Source organism: Vipera berus, assembly GCF_964194415.1.
Source record: "Vipera berus genome assembly, chromosome: 1".
Classification (NCBI taxonomy): Eukaryota; Metazoa; Chordata; class Lepidosauria; order Squamata; family Viperidae; genus Vipera; species Vipera berus.
Genome location: NC_138202.1, coordinates 131762212 through 131784875, shown reverse-complemented (window position 1 = coordinate 131784875; position 22664 = coordinate 131762212). Strand labels below are relative to the sequence as shown.

The 22664-nt window shown below is 36.9% G+C and overlaps 1 protein-coding gene across 5 annotated transcripts in view; it reads left to right on the top strand.

Moving 5' to 3' along the window:
• Window positions 1-22664, top strand: part of MYLK (myosin light chain kinase) — a 195133-nt gene that overhangs the window by 156906 nt on the left and 15563 nt on the right. For 3 of the 5 annotated variants that reach the window (XM_081315205.1, XM_081315201.1, XM_081315202.1), the window contains 6 exons: window positions 8084-8386; window positions 13052-13090; window positions 13173-13266; window positions 14118-14321; window positions 18329-18546; window positions 20605-20728. In XM_081315205.1, coding sequence (XP_081171331.1) covers window positions 8084-8386; window positions 13052-13090; window positions 13173-13266; window positions 14118-14321; window positions 18329-18546; window positions 20605-20728 — 982 coding nt within the window. Of the gene's footprint in view, window positions 1-8083; window positions 8387-12992; window positions 13027-13051; window positions 13091-13172; window positions 13267-14117; window positions 14322-18328; window positions 18547-20604; window positions 20729-22664 lie in introns of those variants that run through there. The other 2 variants (XM_081315203.1, XM_081315204.1) reach the window with 2 other exon arrangements.

The following is a 22664-nucleotide window of genomic DNA, read 5'->3' as shown; positions in this document are numbered from 1 at the left end:
TCACAGTGCAAAGTCACTATCAGGCAAACTCATCTATTTTATAACCCTCACTGTATTCCAAAAATGTCATGTCTTGTCCTAGTCCACCTACATGTTATTCGACATCCACCCCACTTAATATTTTCATTCATCTCTAGAAGTGCACCATAGAAAAATTTAACTTAGTATATCTCCTGCATTTGGCTCTCCCATAGTGATAAATATATTGTGAGCAGCTAATGCCATGACACAGAACAGGATTAGTGGAAGCCCAACTACCTCACTGTTTATTTCTGAACTTCTTTGTCTTGATTGACAGGAGGACCTTATTTATAGTTAGAATGGTGTGCAAAGCTGTTGGCTGACAATGCCTAGACAAGAAAGGGGAATCACCTTTCTCACTTTGCACAGGGTACCCAAGAAGATATGAGATGTTGAGGAACAACTTTCATGAGAATGCCAAGATATTTAAAGCATTAAGGGCAGAAGGTTAGCAAGAAGCACAGCAACAGATACCATTTCTTCCCTTAGCCACAATTTTCTGTTATATCTGTATCTCTTTAATAAGAGTGTGTAAATTTGTATCTGTTATTTCCAATAACCATCTACTATCATTTTAAACATGGCTATAATGTATGGTAGAATGTATTTTCTTAGGGCAGATTGTTGCAGGAAGGTTTGTTTTTTGTCATTGTACTGGGAAAATTAGTGTGAGCTATCAAAATAGTTAAATTTCAGGAACCAGTACAAGCTATAAATGCCAGTTACAATCATATTTTTTTTCAAATGTGAAATTGAAAAACACAGTGTGTGTTACTGGCAGCCATACTAGGCTAGATGACTTGATTGATTGACTAACAGTTTTGGATAGCTTCCTCTTTTTGTTCCCTACAGTTGAGCATATTTCAGCTATTCCAGATCCAAAAAACCATATAAACGGAAAAATCAGCAAGTAGAATAGAAGGGTTGGGATATTTCAGGTTACATATGAAGGAACTACAAGGGCAGAGAAGCAAAGCATAAGATGTTGAGTGATTTAGATCATTTAAGGGAAAAGCAAAATGTTTAGAAACCTTCCTTATGAGCCTGGATGAAATGCTGTCTGTCTCTCAACTTCCTTATCCCTTTTTACCCTTATGAGCCTTGATGAAATGCTGTCTGTCTCTCAACTTTGCATATGAAATTGGAAATATTTTATAATTCAGTGTTTAAAATTTTCTAAATATTATCAAAGCAAGTTATATAGTAATGTATGAAGATGAAAAGACACTTTCCAAGATTTTCACAAATGCATAAGAAATCATTGGGATTCAATATTGTCATTCATTAATTCTTAATTTTAGCTATAAGATTTAATTAGAGAAAATGCTGTAAAATAACATAATACAAAGATACCACATTAGATAATTTGTCTACTCAACTGACACCTTTCAGGAAGCAAAGTAGCTCTCATATAGCATTAAAATTCACTGTAGCTTCAGTGTTGAAAAAAATACAGTTTTATGAGAAGAAAGTTCTGTTTATTGTGGAACTTGCTTACTACACGAAGATTGTTTTTTATAAAACTTACCCATTTCTTGTCCAAATCCAAATTTTTGCTAAAAATAGAATTCATTAACATCTATACAGAATAATGCGTTTAAATTACAGTTCTTTCCTCCCTTGGAAATATAAGCTACACAATGTTTTTCCCCCCCAATGAAAGCAGAGAGGTTTACAGTGACCCCAAGCCCTGAGAGCAGTATCTTAGAGTTCAGTTATGGCCTTTTATGGTTTCATTTTTCTCCCACAAATGAATCTCAAGTGCAGCCTTTGCCAGCAATGTCGGCATGGACATCATCCAGCCAGCTTTAGCAGTATATTAAATACCTTCTCTGGCTAAACAAGACGAGCCCATGGAAAAGAATTAATTGTTGCTTTATGCCTGCTCTCTATCTGGCTGGCAAGTTTCTCAATAGCTAATAATAGTGTGGTATGGTAATATGATCATTCAAATTAAAAAGAAGCCAAGGTATCTAAAGAGAACTTTCTTGAGAAGATACTGCTTCCATCCCGAATGGAGAACAGTCAGCGAGTAACTGTTGGGACTCCGAAGCTAGAATTTTGGCTGTCTGAATGCTAATGCCAGACAGCCTCTGCTAGCTGATTTTGAGAATGTACAGAAGGAAGAACCACATCCCATATTACTGTTGTCTGCCCAGAATTATTTGATCTTTATTTTATTTATGCCTGCCTTTACACCAGCAATTGGTGTTCAAGCTTTTGATAAAAATTAAGATCATTTTTTTTAAAAAAAAAAGCCCTTCCTGTTTCAAGGAATAATGAAAACATTATTGAAAACAATTACAACACAGACAGCACCACCCAGCAAATTATCTTAGATAACAGAGACTTGCCCTAATAACAATGTTTTTCATACTGATTCAAAAGTAAAAGAAAGGAGACTTGTGTGACCATTCTTCGCATAGCACTTCAGAATCTGAAAGCGGACACCCTTGCACATTTAAATTATTACAAAAGGGACTCTCTCAAAGATCTCAGCCTCCCCTATAAAAGCCAGATAAACAGCATTTCCATTTATCTGAACCAGTTTTAATAAACTTAAATACACCACTTTTGCAAAGCTAGCATATTAAAAAGGAAGCTTTGAAGCTTCTTCTTCTTCTTGATGTAATTCAGGATTTCAGTGATAAGATGCATCCATAATTGTCCTCCTGCATGTTTGTTAGGGCATACTGCACCTTTTATGAATATACGTATGGACCTATTGGACCATGACTAGCTTTAAAACTTCTGGATAAGCTTAATTGTTGGTCCCTTCTGTTTCATACTGTGGCTGTGTCTTGGACACCACCATAGGAAATTAATTATTGTGAAAGCATGGAAATACTTATTTAGAAATATGAAATGGAAGAAGCATAAGATTGGCATTATGTGAGCACCTAAGTGTGAAGTCCAGGGTGAATGTTTGCTTAACCTTTCTAGGCTGTGGTGTGTGTTTTAAATTGTTGAAATTACTGGCAATAATCTAAATATTTCCAATACTTAGTAGACTAATACAGCGTTTTTGTCTGGACATGGGCTTCACTCATGTGCCCCCGGGTGCTCCCTGCTTCTATAATGGGACATTGTGTTCCTGTGGTCAAAAAACATGGGATATAAATAGAAAAAAATGCATAAGTGGTAATAAAAATACACAGATTGTAATTACATAGAATGAGGAATGTCATAGCAAAGCTAGCTCTTGTACTTCCAAGGAGATGAACCAGATAAGAGGTTGGAAAGCTGTAGAATTCATGTAGACATCATTCCGCATCCTTCTGGAAACAACTGAGTCTAGTATAGGATAGACAGAATAAGGCTATTAACATCCTTGGAAGGAAGGGCTTAGACATTCCTATTTCAGTTATGTCCATGTATGTTCTTTTAATTTTGTCCTTATTTGCTCATGAGAAAAAATTAAAGCACTGCAATTGGTGACCTGGTTGCAGGGAACTAAAACTGTTACATTCTACCCTTGACTTGTGCTGTCAAACTCTGAGAAAAATTACGTGCAGGTATATATGGCTCCATATATAGATTTTCATCATGCACAGAAATATTTTGTGTCTATTTTTAGAAACAATGTGACCCAGAACAAGCTTGCACATGTATAATAAGTATATAGATAGTCCTCAACTTACAACAGTTCATTCAGTAACCATTTGAAGTCACAACGGTATTGAAAAAGTGAATTATGACCCTTTTTCACGCTTATGACTGTTGCAGCATCCCCATGGTCATGTCTTCAAAATTCAGAAGCTTGGTAACTGACTCATAATTATGACGGTTGCACTGTACCAGGGTCATATGATCACTTTTTTTGTCCTTCTGACAAGCAACGTGAATGGGGAAGCCACATTCACTTAACCATGTTACTAACTTTACAACTGCAGTGATTCACTTAACAAGTGCAGCAAGAAAGGTTGTAAAATTGGGCAAAACTCACTTAACAAATGTTTCACTTTGCAACAGAAATTTTGGGCTCAATTGTGGTCGTATGTCGAGAACTGCCTGTACACAAGGAATCATAGAATCATAGGGCTAGAATAGAAGGCTCTTAAAGATCTTCTAGTTCAACCCCTTGCCCAATGTCCTTATATCATCCTGGTCAAATGGTTGTCCAGTCTTTTCTTGAAAACCTCCAGCAGGGGAGCACCCACAACTCTGGGAAGCAAAATGTTCCATTGATTAATTATTCTCAGTCAGAAAATGCCTCCTTATTTCCAGGTTTGATCTCCCTTGGACCAGCTCCCACCCATTGCTTCTTTTCCTGCTCTCAAATGCTATGGCGAATAAATCAACCCCCTCTTTCCTATGACTGCCCTTCAAGTACTGGTAGATGTTCACCATGTCATCCCAAGCCTTCTCTTTGTTAGGTTAAACATATCTACTTCCCTTAGCTCAGACATGTCAAACACAAGGCCCGGGGGCCAGATCCGGCCCGTGAAGTGGTTTCATACGGCCCGCGAAGCCATCCTGGAAACAGTGAGGGAATGGCCCCCACTGCCTTGGCCCTGGCCCAGAGACCCTCCTCCTGCCAGAGACCCTCAGATCTGCCCCACTCCTGCCCAGGCCCCCATAAGCACCCTTGATGCGAACAATGTAGAGCTGGCCATGCCCACCCCATAGGCCATACATACTTTAGCCACGCCCACCCAGTAGGCCACACCCACCCGGCCCCCTGAGGGCAACCGCAATGCTGATGCGGCCCTCACTGAAATTGAGTTTGACACCCCTGCCTTAGCTGTTCATCATATGATTTAGCCATCAGACCCTTGTCATTTTTTGTTGCTCTTCTCTGCACTTTTTCTAGGGCCCAAGCATATTTTTCATGTCATGGCGATCAGAACTGGATGCAGTATTCCAATAATATAACACTAATTCAGTATAGATCGGTACTATCACTTTTATTATCTTGATGCTATCCCTTTGTTGATGCAGCCTAGGACTGTACTGGCTTTTTTGGCAGCTACAGCACACTGTTGATTCAGATTTAAGTGGTGGTCCACCAAGACACCTAAATCCCCCTCACAAGCACCACTGTTGGGCCAGGTGTTCCATACCTGTGCACTTGGTTTTTTTTCCTACCCAAGTGCAGAAACTCACTTTTCTCACCATTGAATTGCATCTTGTTGGATAGGGCCCAATGCTTAAGTCTGTCAAAAGCCTTCTGAATCTTGAGTCTATCTTCCAAAGTGTTAGCAGTTCTCCCCCAGCTTGGAGTCATTTGCAAATTTGATGAGCACCCCTTCATTTCTCTTATCTAGGTCATTTATGAAGATGTTGAAAGATGTTGGGCCTAAGATAGAATCTTGAGGTACCCCATTGCATGCTTCCCTCCATGTAGATGTAGTTCCATTGGCAGCCACATGCCGATTGTGTTTGGTGAGCCAACTGCAAATCCATCAGCTGATGGTATTGTCTATCCCACATCGTTCCACCTTATCAAGAGGTAGACCGTGGTTTACTTTATCAAATGCCTTACTGACGTCTAAATGTATTATATCACCAGCATTTCCTTGATCCACTAATTTAGTCACTTTATCAAAGGTTTTTCAGGCTACTCTATGCCCTAATAATGCTGAATAAAATTTGTGGAGAGAGAAACTTACTCTGCATTTTTTCTTTTCCTAATGTTTTCTAATACTGCTGATATTGCACAAAAGATTAAAAGTAATAGCATATTGACCCTTGAGGATTAAACACTGAAAAACTTCCTAAATAAAAACCCAAACGTAACTTGTGAATGCTACTGCTGCAACTAATCAGTTCCTGACATGAAGGAAACCAAACATCCTTGTTTTAAAACACAAGGGAGAGACCCAGCAATGGATTTTTACTAACACTACACTGTGAATATGACACAATTGTATCAAACATCTTACATCTATTCATCTGCAGTGTTTCCAGCTGTAATTATTTCTTCCATGACTTAAGAAAGTTTGAAACCTTTATACACAATGACACACAGAGTCCATTCATAAATATCACTTCTTATACTTATCCAATCTTTTTCTTCCTTACTGAATAAACATGAACACAATCCATTAATTTTGATATCAATTAATAGCATTTGTCATAAAGCTGCTTGGAAACGGGATTCCATTGAAGTTAGTGGTATTTAAAGTTCATTCATTAAAAATAGAGCTTTGCAGTGGTTCTAGTTGATGATTCATTAAACACAGCATCTTGCTTCCCAGAGCTGCCAACCAGTTCTTCTGGGAAGCTGGCAAGCACATTATGAAGGCAAAACCTTCTCTTTGTTTCTCTCAACATGTGCTTTCAAGGCATGATACTTCTAAATCTGGAGACTGCCTTCGATGGTAGCCATTTTTAGGCTTCTGGCTTACCCTACCCCATGATATCTACACCCTGATTGACTTTGTCCAACTTGGACCGTAAATTAGGGAATGATGGACTTGTCTGTTGTTATAGTATGTAGCATAAGGATCAGTGAGCCTTGATCCAGCAATTATAGCTCATATTATTACAATTGGTGATGAGTTCATCAATGGGCAATCAAATTATATAACAAATCTACATAGCTTAGTAAATATGTTTAGGATAGTACTGTTTTCTAAAATAGCTTTTATGTATGTATGGAAGCATTTTATTCAGTTCTTTGAAAAAAACATCCTAATTCTTCAGGGTTGAAACTGGTTTGCTCTTTTGCTGTTAGTGCACCTATACAAGTAACAGGAGTTTTAGGCTTCTTTTAAATTGATTTATGTTTACAGTTATATATTGTGCTGGGTTCCAAACATTAATCTTCCCTCTTGGAAATTGAATTTTTATTTTAAATTATTTGATTTTAAATTTTATTGTAATACGTGAAAAAAGAATATATTTTCATGCCATAAGCAGCTAGGTGAATAATGTATCCAGGCCTTAAATAGTATGTACAGAAAATTCTTAACCCTAAAATGCTTGCAACTTTTAAGAGGGAAGTTGGAAAGAAGGGAGTTATATACAATTAATGCATTGACTGCAAAATGTCATCTATCATTTGTGGCTACTGCATCTAATACTTACCTAAAACCATTTTAAGCTTGTACTCTAGAAAATAAATGGGCTGTTCAGAGGGATATAAAGAGTCTATGAAAGCCTTAACCAATTCAAGGTATTTGAAATATACAAGGTCTGCTATAGAACCAAATCATTCATTTTCAGTACACTGAATTGGTTTTAATAGTATTAATTGTGCTAATATCTATTTAGCCATCAGAGAAAGAGGGAAAGATTGTCTTATCTCTGGACAAGAAAATGTTTGGCCTCATTTTAGGGTGTGGCAGGGAACTATATGTGTGTGTGCTGTGAATGTAAGTGTGTTTTAGTAAATTTGTTTTAATGTAGTATAGATTATTCTTTTTTATGCAGACATCAGGGGTTGGTTGCACATCCCCACATGAAACACAGACCTTAATACGTTGATTTATATCAGTTCAGTGTCTTGGCCAAAAATGACCACCTAATCCTGGCATAGAGCATAGATTACTATGATGGATAATAATTGCATGACCAAAGATTTTCCTGCTGACAAGTCACTTCTATCTCTTACTGCCTTCTAAATCAGGATGATAAATGAAAAGTAAGGAGTGTTGAGTATCAAATAATATTGCTGAATCCTTGATTCATGAGTGCAGGATTACAGAAACACTTCAGGACTCTTCAAATCTAACTATAGGTTTGTGTCCCACACCATGTAGATAAAGCCTTAAAGTATGACTAGCTGACTTGAGAAAAACAAAATTTCCCAAATTTACCTCAAGCGTAGGCATTCCTTGGTGTGAGAAATAAGAAAGTGGATTTGCTGATGTAATGATTGTTTTTGGTTATCATGCTGATGCATTCTTGTTGTGTTCCTTTTTTCATTGTGTATTTTATGGTTCTATTATTTTAATTGTTTTCTGTTCGCACTCCTTTCATTTTTTCATTTTTTTATTATTGTAAGCCACCTAGAGTACCCCCACAGCGAGATAGGCAGTAAATAAATTTAACAAAAAATGAATAACAACAACAATAACAACAACAACACATTGCATATGCATTTCCCTACCTGCAGATAAGCCTGATCCTCCAGCAGGAACCCCCTGTGCATCTGACATTCGGAATTCTTCCCTCACCCTTTCATGGTATGGCTCCTCGTATGATGGTGGGAGTGCAGTGCAGTCCTACAGTGTGGAAATATGGGACACAGTGGACAAGAAATGGACAGATCTCACCACTTGCCGCAGCACTTCATACAGTGTCCAAAATCTTCTAGCTGACCGGGAGTACAAATTCAGGGTGCGAGCAGCTAATGTGTATGGGATCAGTGAGCCAAGTCAGGAATCTGAGCTAGTAAAAGTAGGAGAGAAAGAAGAAGGTAAGTCTACCATAAAGGGATTATGTTTTGGAATATTTCTATATCACTGGAATACTAGTGGCTATAAATGCATCCAATCCCCTTACCCAAAATGAGGAAGTGAGGGTGGGTTATGTGAACACCTATGAAAGCCCTCTGGAAGAGCATCCCCCACACATGAGGTCCATTTGGCTCCCACCCTGCAATTGATCTGTAAGTCTTTTGAAAACCTGACTGTTTCCAGCTTGGGGTTAGGGTGGTTGTTGATGCTCTGTTTGGTTTTGGCTGGTTTTTTTTTAATGAGGTAGGGGTTTTTCCCCCCAGAAGTATGAAGTTTTTTCCTTCGCTTTGTTGTTTCTAACTTTTGAGATGTGAGCTGCCCAGAGTCATTTGGGAGTCATGTAGCTTCTATATCCAATAAAATTATAAAGTGGAGGTTTTATGTATTTGTATTTCAATATGATGTGGTGGCTCAGTGGGTTAGGACGCTGAGCTTGTCGATCAGATGGTTGGCAGTTTGGCGGGTTGAATCCCGAGTGCCGCGTAACAGAGTGAGCGCCTGTTACTCGTCCCAGCTTCTGCCAACCTAGCAGTTTGAAAGCATGTAAAAATGCAAGTAGAAAAATAGGGACCACTACGCTGGGAAGGTAACAGCGTTCCGTGCGCCTTTGGCATCTAGTCATGCCGGCTACATGACCATGGAGACGTCCCTGGACAAACGCTGGCTCTTCGGCTTTGAAACGGAGATGAGCACCGGCCCCTAGAGTTGGAAATGACTAGCACGCATGTGCGGGGGGAACCTTTACCTTTTACCTTTACCTTATGATCCAGTTAGTTGCAAGTTCCAAACTTTTGGGTTTGATAATGAATACTTGAAAATGAGTGCTATTGTCTTGGGAAAGATACATTTGCTTTAGTCTTATTTTTGTTGCTGTCTTTCTACTTTAAATAAAGAACTTTGCTGTTAGAGTACAAAAATTCAGTTCATCACTTTCTTCTGGGGAATTCATCATTTAAACATTAGTCTGTCTATGAGCTTGGAATAAGTAAACCATACTTAAGTAGTAGGTTATATGGTTTGCCCTTTACTATTTGGCACAGACAAATCAAAGTTTTATGGAGCAGTTGCCCATAAGGAATGTTATAATAGCAAACCACTCTTCCTTGCAACTTGAGTTGCCATCTCTAAAATGCTGTTCTAAATTACTTCGTAGGTCTGTTATATGATAACTGAAATAATAAGCATCAAACATTTTAAGTTAAGGCAAAGGGCTACATACATATCAATCAAAAAGGACTATTTTGTAATGTTGGAATGAAGGGAGACTTATGAATTGCAGTACAGTATTTTTAGATTATCATAACCAGGATGTGGTACAGACTCTGCCATTTCCTTATATGTACATCAACAATGAATTGACAGATAATAGCTGTTTTTGAGAGCAAGGTATTGCAGTTTAGTTGAAAATATAATTCTGTATCTGAAGAATGACTCTCCAGATCAATTGGAAAACAGATTTTTTTAAAAAATTAAAACATTTAGAAAACAATCTAGCACAGGGCAGAGGAGACAAATAATCACAAAAAGAAGATAAAAACTGACACAAACTAATATAGAGAAAGGAAGATAGAAGCAAAGAGAAAGCAAAAAGTGCAAGAATAGAATAGAATAGAATAGAATAGAATAGAATAGAATAGAATAGAATAGAATAGAATAGAATAGAATAGAATAGAATAGAATAGAATAGAATAGAATAGAATAGAATAGAATAGAATAGAATAGGAGCTGGAAGGGACCTTGGAGAAAAATGGAAAAGAAAGAAATGATTCCTTCTTTTGATATTGTCATTTTGCCATTTGATTATTTGATATTATTCATCTGTCAGTAGCATGTATTGAATGTTATATATGATTTAGATTTTTGTCATCCCCAATTCAATCTATGAATTGCTCTAGAATCTTTGATTGTTACAGTCCAAAACTGTTTGCTCCAAATTACAGTAGAATATATTTTGAATTTGAAATGCTTGAGCTTGCACATTTATTTTAGAAAGAATGAAAGAGTGAGTGAAGGATTCTCTACTCTTAATGGAGAAGCTTTTAGCTAGACTTCAATAGGATGGGATGAATACTAGCCTGCTTCTGAATTTCTTTTTAGCTTTATATTGTTTTACTGAAAGTCTTCTTGAAGCACTGTCACTTTAAAGGACTTGTTGCAGTATAAAGTTTGGTAAGGCCAAAACATATTAAGATAAGATAAGATAGATAAGATAACCTTTATTGTCATTTTTTACCGTTGGCACGACACATATCAAAAAATGAAATTTAGTTGCCCGCTCTCAAAGTGAACACATACATGACACACACCTAAACATACTATATACAACATATACATACTATGTGCAACATATGTATAGACCTATACCCCTACATACACATAACATATGAATATTAAACACTGTCCATTTTGAATATAATGGGAGGAGAATATATTCACGCTGTTTCTAATCCCTCTGCTCCAGGAATAAAATGCAACAACAAACCCAATGGTTTTTAAGATCCCACAAAAAGTAGAAAATAATCAGCTGCAACCTATAACACAGTGTTACTCTAGACTACTATATTTGATTTTTTAAAGGTTGCATGTATATTTTTTCCAGCATTGGTTCCAACTTCCAAAATCAGCTCTGTATAGTAACAAAAGAAAACGGGACTACCTCTTTCTTAAATAGTATCTTAGATTAACTTTCCTCAGCCTGTTTTGGACAGCAATTTCTAAAAATCCCAACTAGCAGAGCGCAATTTTGAGATTAAATATTGAAATCCAATATATCTGAAGAGTTCCAGAAAGCCAGTTTTAAGCACTTGAAAAAACAAGTTGTTTGTTTTTTTAAAGAAATTTTTAAAAGGTACACCACACCAAGGGTATCTCACTGAAATACTTACTACATAATTGCACTGTCAACAACGTGTTCTCTTCGAGAAACCAAGCAATGGAAAACTGGACAACAACATTTTTAAAGAACAGTCCTTATAGAGGACTGTTATAACCCTGTCAGTGGGGAAAAAAAATAATTGTGAACTTTTTAAGTTATAAAAGGAAATATAATAAATGTGATTATACTTTGTTTGCAAGCCTGAGGCATGTGTTTAATCTGAATCCAGCCTTCTTGGGAGGCCATGCATTATTATAGCTCTGCTTCAGTACAACAATCTGTAATAAGGAAATAAAACAAATGTTCGGTTAGAACAGGGGTAGGCAACCTATGCTGGCTCAGGAATTCTGGGAGTTGAAGTCCACGAGTCATAAAAGAGCCAGCGTTGCCTACCCCTGGGTTAGAAGATACAAGTTTTATTTAGAATTTATTACATGAACATTTGAACATTGAGAAGATACTGATTACATAGCATTTACTAGTTCCTGCATTCAAAAGTGAAACACCCCAGGTAAACTGCCAGATATATGCAAATGGCATGAAGATGGACCACACCTGGCAATAAGATAAATTTTGGAGCAGTGGAGGGGCTTCAGGCATCCTCTACAAGATAGTGACAATTTTATATTTATAACACTTAGTAAAATAATACCAAATATTAATTTATAAACCTCATAAAAGCATTTGGAAAGCTTGTTTTGGTCTGCCGTTCCACAAGATACTGTCTTAAGATAGATATTTACTGTCTGCGCTGACTGTCCCAAACATGAATAGCCATCTGATCCTCATAACTGGTGACTGCTAACCTGAAAACCACTGTAGACAAATCAGACATTATTCTATCTCTGTGCTGTAGCTCTTTCCCATAAATGGTACCTTAAGAAATGTAAATAGGATGAGAGTTGCAATAATGAAGCAAAAAGTTTTAAAAACAAATGCTATGTGCTTACAGAAAGTCAATCCAAAAGCTTTCCTCTAAAAAAAGTAAACAATATATTGTTAGTAAAGCCACCATAAATATGTTTCTGCTTAAGAGTGGAGGAATAATAAATGGGCAAGAATATATCTTGCATTAATATTTTTTTTATTTTGATAAAACGACAAAAATTTATAAGATGAGGAAGAAGAAAAACTCAGTTTGGGAACCTGTTTGCAAAGCATTTATTGAGAGAAAAAAGATCAAGCTTACAAATCTGATGTACCCAAATAAGAATTCAAATTATATTGCCTACAATAGCCAGGAGTTAGGTGTTGCCATTAAATGATCAAGAGCTAGAACTTTTCCTTTCAGTATTTCCAGCATCTTGGCAACCATTTTGGTCCAGACTGTGGGATTGTTTTAGATTTACTCTTGGGGCTTGAATTTAATTTAATTGTTTTAATTGTTTTTAATTTGTTGTATTCATGGTTTTAACTGCCCTGTAAACCGCCCTGAGTCCTACGGGAATAGGGCGGTATACAAATCCAATAAAATAAAATAAATAAAATAAATAAATAAACCATGAAAAATGTCCATGAATTGGTCATTGGGCAGATCACAGTGCATAGGAAAGCAGTTCAATAATATTGTTTACCTCAAACTTTAGAACAAGTTCATTGTGCCTAAGTGCCTTATTCCAGAAAGGAGTCACAACAAGGCATATGAAATAAAGAACGGGGAAGTAGACAAGCTGGATCATGGCTCCTAAGGGGGATATAGACAAGCTGGGTCATGGCTCCTAAGAGGTATGTGTTTGTGGTTTTTTTTTAGGCCCTAAAGAAGAGGAAGAAGCTGAAGGATCTGATGATGGTAAGATCTTGACTACTGCAAAATATGGGATTTATAGTATATAAGGCATTTTTTAAATTAAATATTTTGTACTAAATTCTAGAAGAGAAAGAAACAGAAATGGATTGTCGGACAGTGTCTATCAATACAGAACAAAAAGTTTCAGAATTCTACCATGTTGAAGAAAGATTGGGATCGTAAGTATAAAAATATGTTTCCCCTTTCTACTAAAAAATACAATGTCTCAAAAATCTATCACCACCAGCTTTTTAAATGCATATTAAGTAAGCCTCTAAGGCAGGGGTGTCAAACTCGCAACGTCATGTGACATGTCACGACGTATCGCAACTTTTTTTCCATTGCCGGCAATGGGGTGGGTGTGGTTTTGCTATGATGCATCCTGCCCATGGGCCGGCAGTTTGACACATCTGCTCTAAGGTATATCTGATTTCTTATTCATACTCAAATAATTTTCTACCAAATGAGTTTATCATCTTACTATTTGCAGTCATCATATGCTGATAATATTACAGTTAATTGGGAACAATAAAATTGGACCTTAAGGACTCCAAGTTCAGTACGTGGTGTTCTAATTTTAAGACATCTGATATCAAGTACTACAAGGACATGGAGAGCTGTTGCTAATCAGCTGTAGAAAAAGCTGTGCTATATAGGCAAGTAAAAATTTAAAAAAAATCAGAGCTGTTGTAGGGCAGTTTCCACATTCCAATAACTTTTGCCTTTTCGTGTGTGTATCTGTGAATGCAAGTACACTGGTTCTGACTAAGTACCTGTCAGCTGAGCATAAGAATCACATTAATCATCTTAAACTCTAGAATCTATGGCAGGGGTAGGCAACCTTGGCTCTTTTATGACTTGTGGTCTTCAACTCCCAGAATTCCTGAGTCAGCATGGCTGGTTCAGGAATTCTGGATATTGAAGTCAACAAGTCATAAAAGAGCCAAGGTTACCTATCTTTGATCTAGGGTATCCAGAAAGCATGTTTTCCTGTGTTACGTATTTTTATTTTTTCCCCTATATTTTTCAGAGGGAAATTTGGACAGGTTTTCCGGCTTGTTGAGAAAAAAACTGGAAAAGTTTGGGCAGGAAAATTTTTTAAAGCATATTCAGCTAAGGATAAAGAAAACATAAGGCAAGAGATCAGCATAATGAACTGTCTGCACCATCCAAAGCTTGTCCAATTGGTAGATGCTTTTGAAGAGAAAGCTAACATTGTCATGGTATTGGAACTGTAAGTATAACGTTGACTGTAATAGGAATAATATCAGTGTTAATGTTTTTATAAACTTTATTTTCTTACCTAAGAAGCCTGAACTTGTTTATTATTATTTTTAAAATAGCATATTTCCCCTTCAGTTCTTCCTATGTTCCAAAGCAGATCACTTGGATTGTACTTGTAATAGAAAGCTGCTGAATTACATTGGAACAGTACAGTCACTTTCTGTATTCTCAGTTTTAAATACAGTAACTGCTTTAAGTGGCATCTTGCAATACTTCATTCAGCTCTACAAAACACAATAGTTCACTGTTTTTAAATAATTAAATATTATTTCCCTTTAAATATACCAATAAATGGTGATTGCTGTCCAATCCCAAGGTGTTTATACAACATGAGCACTTCCATGGTTTGCAGGGTTATTCGGGAATGAACTCACACTGAACCATATGGGGCAACTTCTGTGGAGGATGAATTTTATTAAATTGTATATTCCTGTTTTGTCTTTTACTTCAATCTGGTATTTCCCAGAAATAAAAAAGAATGGCCCTGCAAATGAAAGCTCTTAAAATAGCATTTCAAGCTTGGTTTTATCCCATCATAATTCGAGTTCATCTGAGATTATATGAATCTAACAAGTTTTTAATGCGTTTCCCTCCCCCCCTTTAATGTAAGAATTATGTTCTAGCTTTAGAACTTGGGGGACAAAAGAATGCTAATAATTCCGTGCACATTCCAGCTGTATCAAGCCTGAAAATCCCCTGGTTTTATTTTGACTTTTAAAGCATTATGGTCTAAGGGATAATGACATAGTATCTTAAGAGTTCAGAAATCTGGAAAAATGTTTTTGCAGCCCTTTTGAATGAAAAGTATCCTTCAGTTCCTTTGTATCCACCCCTCATTTAGTGACCGAGTTCTTTTCTAACAACCAAGTCATTGAGCACTAAGTGACTGAGAGAGTGAATGAGAGAGAGAGAGATGCTGCAAAGATCATTGGTTATACAGTCTCATTCAAATTAAATTCTTGTACGACTATGCCAGTGTTACTCTCATTCTAGAATGCATTTTTGTCAGGCACACATTGATCAACTAATGGATTCTTTACTGTTGTCATACTTGCAAATGGTTGCTAAATGAAGAAGTTGCTAAACAAGGAGTGGGTGTGTTGTAATTGCAGGAATCATTCCACTAGAGCTGTTATTAATATTAGGTCATATTTGCCTTTATGCTTTAGTGATTCAAGACCGTGGGAAATAAATACATGATTTTTATGAGCCAATGTTTCTTCTGTTTTTTTTAATTGGAGGATTTAATAGATGTAATTAAAGCAACCCTTTAATATCCTTCTGTATTGCACAGTTCTGTACCTAATAATTTTTCACCAGAGTTTTAGTTTTCAGCCTCCTGGATTCAGTTTTAAGTCTCTCTAATTAAACCTGCCATACTTCAGTCAAATAGTATTTGTCCAGTACCTGTCTTGTAGAGACCACTTCATGCCTGTAATCATCATCCAGAAACTCAGTCTATGTGCCAAGAAAACAAAAATTTTCCATTTATCTTTCAATTGGATGTTTAAGGCTCTGTTCTCTGGGGAGAAAGGATGAATGAGAACATCACTTGAGTACCATTGTTCTGAACCTCTTCCAATCTTTATAGTCCATGATGTTATAATTATAGCTGCTCTGGGCAGCATTACTTGTCCCTATTTGGACTAGCAGAAAGGGATAAGTATCAGTACTCTTTGAGATTTATTTGTAATATTCATGATCAGGTACTTAATGGTTCCAGCCAATATAAATTTGTTTTCTTGGAGAATCAGACACCAATTACCTTGTTTCTTCACCTTCTTACAAAGCTGCATCTTCTAGGATCCCTCTTCCCATCTCCTATTTAGCAGTATGATTTTTTTTCATCTTTGCAAACTCAGAGCCTATTTCTATTGTGAGGATCTGAATTCTTGTGATGCTGAGTATCTTCTTTATCCATAATCTGTAGTAGTCATTTTCATCTGCTTAATTTGCTCTGTTTGACTGTCTTAAGTAGAATTGCTTTCTCTGCCATCCCTTGTAGCACATCCTTTGTTTGAGCAAATGAGTCTTCATTCTTTCTTATGAACTGAAATTCTCCACTGAAATTGTCCAAAAGTAATTTCTTCATACTTTTTGTTCAGGCACCACTTGATGCGATTCAATTCTGGGTTGTGTTTGGGCAAGAGCACAAATGCCACAACTATTTCAGAGTAGGACTCCAAAATGTCTTTGCTTCTGTTACCTAAAACACCACCAATACAAAGTCTTAACATTCCTTGTTCAATTGCTGTCAGCGTCTTTGAATATTTTATAAACAGAGAGGAGTGATAAACATTAAACAAAATAAATAAATAAATAAATGTGTGTAAACAGTACTTAGCCAGATTCATTAACTCTTCCTTTTTGCAAAAGTGATTTGCAGATCCAAGTTTTCACTGCTGTTGTTTTCTTTTAAGTTCAATACCATATGTGGGAAAAATGTTTTTCCCACCTCAATAGAAGTTTAACATCATTCGTTTTGCTGAGAACCACTAAAACGATATTTTGATATCTCTATAACTGATCCTACAGAATGAAACGCCCTTGGCAAGAATTATACCCCAGCAATTCAGTGAATATGTTGGTTGTGCTGTTACATTAAGATTCTTATCTGTAAGTGTACCGAATGTTGAGTGAAGTATGATTAATTTATATATTTGGATTATACACTTTTTGAGATCATTATTTAAAAATGAAGTCTTTTTATCAGCACTGATGGACAGTTTATTTAATTTTGAGAAAACTGTTTTTCGGTTGTGCACTTGTTCTAGAACAGACATGTCAAACACAAGGCCCGGGGGCCAGATCCGGCCCGCGAAGTGGTTTCATGTGGCCCACAAAGCCATCCTGGAAACAGTGAGGGAAAGGCCCCCACTGCCTTGGCCCTGGCCCAGAGACCCTCCTCCTGCCAGAGACCCTCAGATCTGTCCCACTCCTGCCCAGGCCCCCATAGGCACCCTTGATGCAAACGATGTAGAGCAGACCATGCCCACCCAGTAGGCCATACGCACTTTAGCCACGCCCACCCAGTAGGCCATGCCCACTCAGGCCACACCCACCCGGCCCCCTGAGGGCAACCGCAATGCTGATGCGGCCCTCAATGAAATTGAGTTTGACACCCTTGTTCTAGAATGTAAAAACAATATTTAATTCAAAAAATATTGTGAAACATCAAATCAGTGAGGTTCAGAGTGTGATGAAAATTAAAAATTCCTATACTGAATGTGAATAGCTTTGCAATAAAACATTTCTATTTAATGAAGCATATTTTCACCATTTCCCAAAGTATACAATTTCCTCCACTGTTTTAATTCATTTCTAGTTTGTTGTTTGTTGGTATCTTTTTCCCTAAAAGTTTTATTCAAACATCTGTTTTAAAATGTATTTTAGAACATATTGAATAATATGAACTAAATGAAATCTAAACATTAGAAATACGAATTCCTGAAGAGACCCCAGTACTCTTTCACTATTGCAATGTGTTCCAATATCTAAGGGGCTACCACAAAGAAGAGGAGGTCAACCTATTCTCCAAAGCACCTGAAGGCAAGACAAGAAGCAGTGGATGGAAACTAATCAAGGAGAGAACCACTCAAGAGCTAAGGAGAAGTTTCCTGACAGTTAGAATAATTAATCAGTGGAATGACTTGCCTCCAGAAATTGTGTGTGCTCTTCTCTTTTAAGAAGAGATTTGACAACAGAACAGGATTTCTTGCCTGAGTAGGGGATTGGACTAGAAGACTTCCAAGGTCACTTTCTCTTGTATTAACAGAGGTTGAAATGTTCAAAAGGTTTAATGTTGGGACAAATGAATGTTTGTGCATGGATACATTACATTGTTCCTATTCCCCATACCATCTTAGTCCTCCAGAATAATCAGAGTTAGGTGATCTGACTTTCCTTCATGTAAAGAATGTCTATAAAGTCTGTTTTTTCTTTGTTATATTGCTTTAGTGTTTCTGGAGGAGAGCTCTTCGAAAGAATCATTGATGAGGACTTTGAACTGACAGAGAGGGAATGCATTAAATACATGAAACAGATTTCAGAAGGTGTACAATTCATTCATAAACAAGGCATTGTCCATTTGGACTTGAAACCTGAAAATATTATGTGTGTCAACAAAACCGGTACAAGAATCAAGCTGATTGATTTTGGACTTGCACGAAGATTAGGTAAAATTTCTAAGTTATCTTAAAAACTGTCAGGTACGGTGTATTTTTATAATGTATAATAATTGTAACCACTATTTGGTACTTGGAACCACTATTTCATTGAAAACTGGCTTGTCCCATTTTCTGTATGGCTTAATTAGCATTATAGCTTGCCAGAGATCCATTACACTGGACCCTTCAGATAAATGCAGTGCTTGATGATAGAATACTTCTATCATCAATCAGAAGATGATTATATCCATAAATTCTAGAGCTTGAGAGAAGTCATTGTGTAGGCTTTGACTGATCCCCAAACAATAATGCCTGATGTCTAGATTTCACAAACTGAAATAAATATCTGTGGCAAATAATCATAATTTTAAGCAGAATCAGGGAAGCAGAATTTATGATCCCAGTCAGAACTATTTTTATTAAAATCCCCTAAACTACATTTTGATTATAGGGTAATTACTTTTTAATTTCACCTTTTTGAACTTTTGAATCTTGTGCCAACCTGTGTTTTAATAAAAACATGAAACAGGCTTTTAGAAAGGGATATGTTTTGATAAAATCACAGATTAATAAAGACATTAGATGGAACATACTATACTGAAGAATTAATATGTGTGAAATTAATTGGGGATAGATTAGAATCTCAATAAATGCAGTTCTATGCTGTTTTCTATAGAAACTGTACCACCATACTTATAATCTCCGAAATTCTCTGGAGATATAGCACTGGCAGATGGTTTCTTACTCACGTTGTTTCTTCATTGAATGCAAACTAGTTTTCTCCTACTCCAAGACAAATGTTGTCATCTGGCCTTTCCCAGTTTGAGGTGGAAAGGTTGATGTCAACTCTATAGGCCCAGGTATGTTGGGCTTATAACTCCTGGAATTTTCATTCTACCTAGTACTAGTTTGGTAAAGCTTCTAGAATTTCTTTTCATCCTTTTTTCTGTTATCCTGATCTCAGAATTGGGCTTAGCTTGTTAGAAAATGATGAATAAAACAATATCAGGCATTTTTTCAGTCTACTCTTCTGGATCATAACCAAGAGAGGATTTTGAACTTTTTCTTATTAACCACAAAACTTTATTTATAGCCATTAGAAAACAAATGCAGCTAACCTCTCATATTTTGCTATAATTTAAACTAGCATTATATTTATATTTATATTTATTTGATTTTTATACCGCCCTTCTCCCGAAGGACTCAGGGCGGTGTACAGGGCAATAAATATCAAAAATACAAGATACAAAAGTTAAAAAACATTAAATAATTGTGCCCGATGCAGTACAATAGTTAAAATCAATGTTAAAACCCCAAACCCATCAGACCAGGCCGGCTTGTTCAAATAAATAGGTTTTTAGATCACGTCGGAAGGAGCGAAGGTCGGGAGCCATCCGGAGCTCAACCGGTAAGCGGTTCCAAAGGTCTGGCGCGCCCACAGAGAACGCCCTCCCCCTGGGGGTCACCAGTCGACATTCTCTGACCGGTGGCACCCTGAGGAGGCCCTCTCTGTAGTAGAGCTTTGTAATCCAACTTCTGCAGTTCTTAACTTTGTCTGGGAATGTCAGCCATGTAAGAGAATGGAGGAACTGTGACTTTCCAGTATTTTTTTAAAATTTCTACTTCCATTTCCATATTCAGCCTACGTGGCCTATGCCAGTGACAATGGGAATTGTACAACATCTGAACATCTGTAGCTTCTTTATCTGTAATATGTACAAATTCATATTACTGTATTGGTGAGTGGGTAGATAAATTTACATATGCATACTCACACGCTCTGCAGGAATAGTACATATAATGGGTTAGAAGCATTTTGTATAGGGAAGGGGCATGAAAAAAAGGAAGGAATCTTTTCTCGACATTCCACTCTCCATATAAAACTGTAGAGGAGTGTAGAGACTAATGTTGTAAATTTGGGTACTCAGCCAAGGATCACTTTCCTAATTGCGTCTGTATTCCACCTAGATTGCCTTAACATTATTTTTCTACGTTAATTCTGAAACTTGGGGAGAATTTGCTTAGATTTCAGGTTACAAATTTGCTTAACCTTCTCTGTAACCTTAGAAAATGCAGGTTCTCTGAAGGTCCTCTTTGGAACACCAGAATTTGTGGCTCCAGAAGTTATAAATTATGAACCTATTGGCTATGCTACGGACATGTGGAGCATAGGAGTCATCTGCTACATCTTGTAAGTAATTTATTGATTCAAACACTTAAAATATCTCATTCTGTTTGCTTACATTCTAGATCCTTACCTTTCTGAAAACATCAATCTAAGCATATCTATATACAGCAGAACTGTTTTATTTGAGATTATTTCCCCTTAAATGTACATTCATGCTCTTTAAACATAAAAACTTCCCAGAATATAAAAACTTAATTAGGTCACATTTTGTAAGTAATGTTAATGTCCTTTCAAGACTTATGGAAGGATATACCGTATGTTGTTATCCTAGTCATAATATGTAAATTATTCCATTTAGTCTTAATTGAATTTTACAGTTGCCTAAAACTACCTTTAAACTGAGTCTGAATCCTATTGACTTCAAGGATACAAAAGTTCGATTTTCATTTAACCTCTGTGAAATTGTTGAGACATAATACAATAGACATTAGAAATAATCATCCATACACAAAATTATTGTGTTCATTATCATGTATATGAGAATGTCTCTTTCCTGATTCACAATTTCATATTTAAAAATTTAATTCTTCCTTTAAAGTTTTCCTTTTGTTATCTGCAAAGCAGTTCCTTAAGCTGAATGTATGAAATTTATATTTTGTTGTTAAATCACAGCAGGACATCAGCTATTGTTCATTAATGCATTTATTAAAGAGCCAGTTTGACTTAGTGATGAAGGCACTGACCTAGAAACCAGGAGACCATGACTCTTAGGCCTAGATAAAAACATCTTCCAAATCGTCTGCCTTTTCCAGTTTACGCTAATGTTTTGTTTTCTCATATTACTATAGGCTGAAGTATTTATTTATATTCCGTAGCATATTTCATCATTTTCCAATGTTGAATTAGTTGCTTCCCTTCTTTCTGGTCTCTGTTAATTTTAAACTATTTTTCTGACTTTTGCTTTCATTTGTTTCGCCCTCTCCTCAAGTTTATTTTAGCTCTTAATATGCATTAGTGTGCTGTTGGGATTATAAATAATAAAGTAAAGGTAAAGGTTCCCCCGCACATGCGTGCTAGTCGTTTCCGACTCTAGGGGCCGGTGCTCATCTCCGTTTCAAAGCCGAAGAGCCAGCGCTTGTCCAAGGACATCTCCGTGGTCATGTGGCCGGCATGACTAGATGCCAAAGGCACACGGAACGCTGTTACCTTCCCACCGGAGTGGTCCCTATATTTCTACTTGCATTTTTACGTGCTTTCGAACTGCTAGGTTGGCAGAAGCTGGGACGAGTAACAGGCGCTCACTCTGTTACGCGGCACTCGGGATTCGACCCGCCAAACTGCCGACCTTCTGATCGACAAGCTCAGCGTCCTAACCCACTGAGCCACCGCGTCCCTTTATAAATAATACTTGTAGAATAATATTTAGCAAATATTTCATTCCAACTTTACAGATGTGCTTTTCAGTACTTTTTATACTTATATATAATTTTTTTTCTGGTTCCTTCATAATTACCTGTGCTTTAGGGTTTTTTCTATTTTCTCTGCATTGAATGTTTCCATCAGGTGTCATTTGGTGTCTTGCAGGGTAGTAAGTTTGGGCTGCAGTAATATAGATGTCCATTAGATGGCAGTATACAGTACAGAAACATCTACTTCTGCCAGCTAGTGATTGAATGGAATTTTGCAGCCCAGATTCATTAATGCTTCTTTTAGAGCCGGGGTGTCAAACTCGCAATGTCACGTGATGTGTCGCGACATAACGCGACTTTTTTTCCATTGCCGGCAATGGGGTGGGCGTGGTTTTGGCATGACACATCCGGCCCACGAGCCAGCAGTTTGACACCCCAGTTTTAGAGCTAGTTGATAAGTTTGCAAAGTAATTGAATCTTGAGACATTTTGTTTCCACTTAAATGACATATCCACTTTATTCCCGATGCCCTTGAACTGAGATAGACCTCTTTTCCTCAGGGTCTTGATAAAATTTATAAACATGTTTCT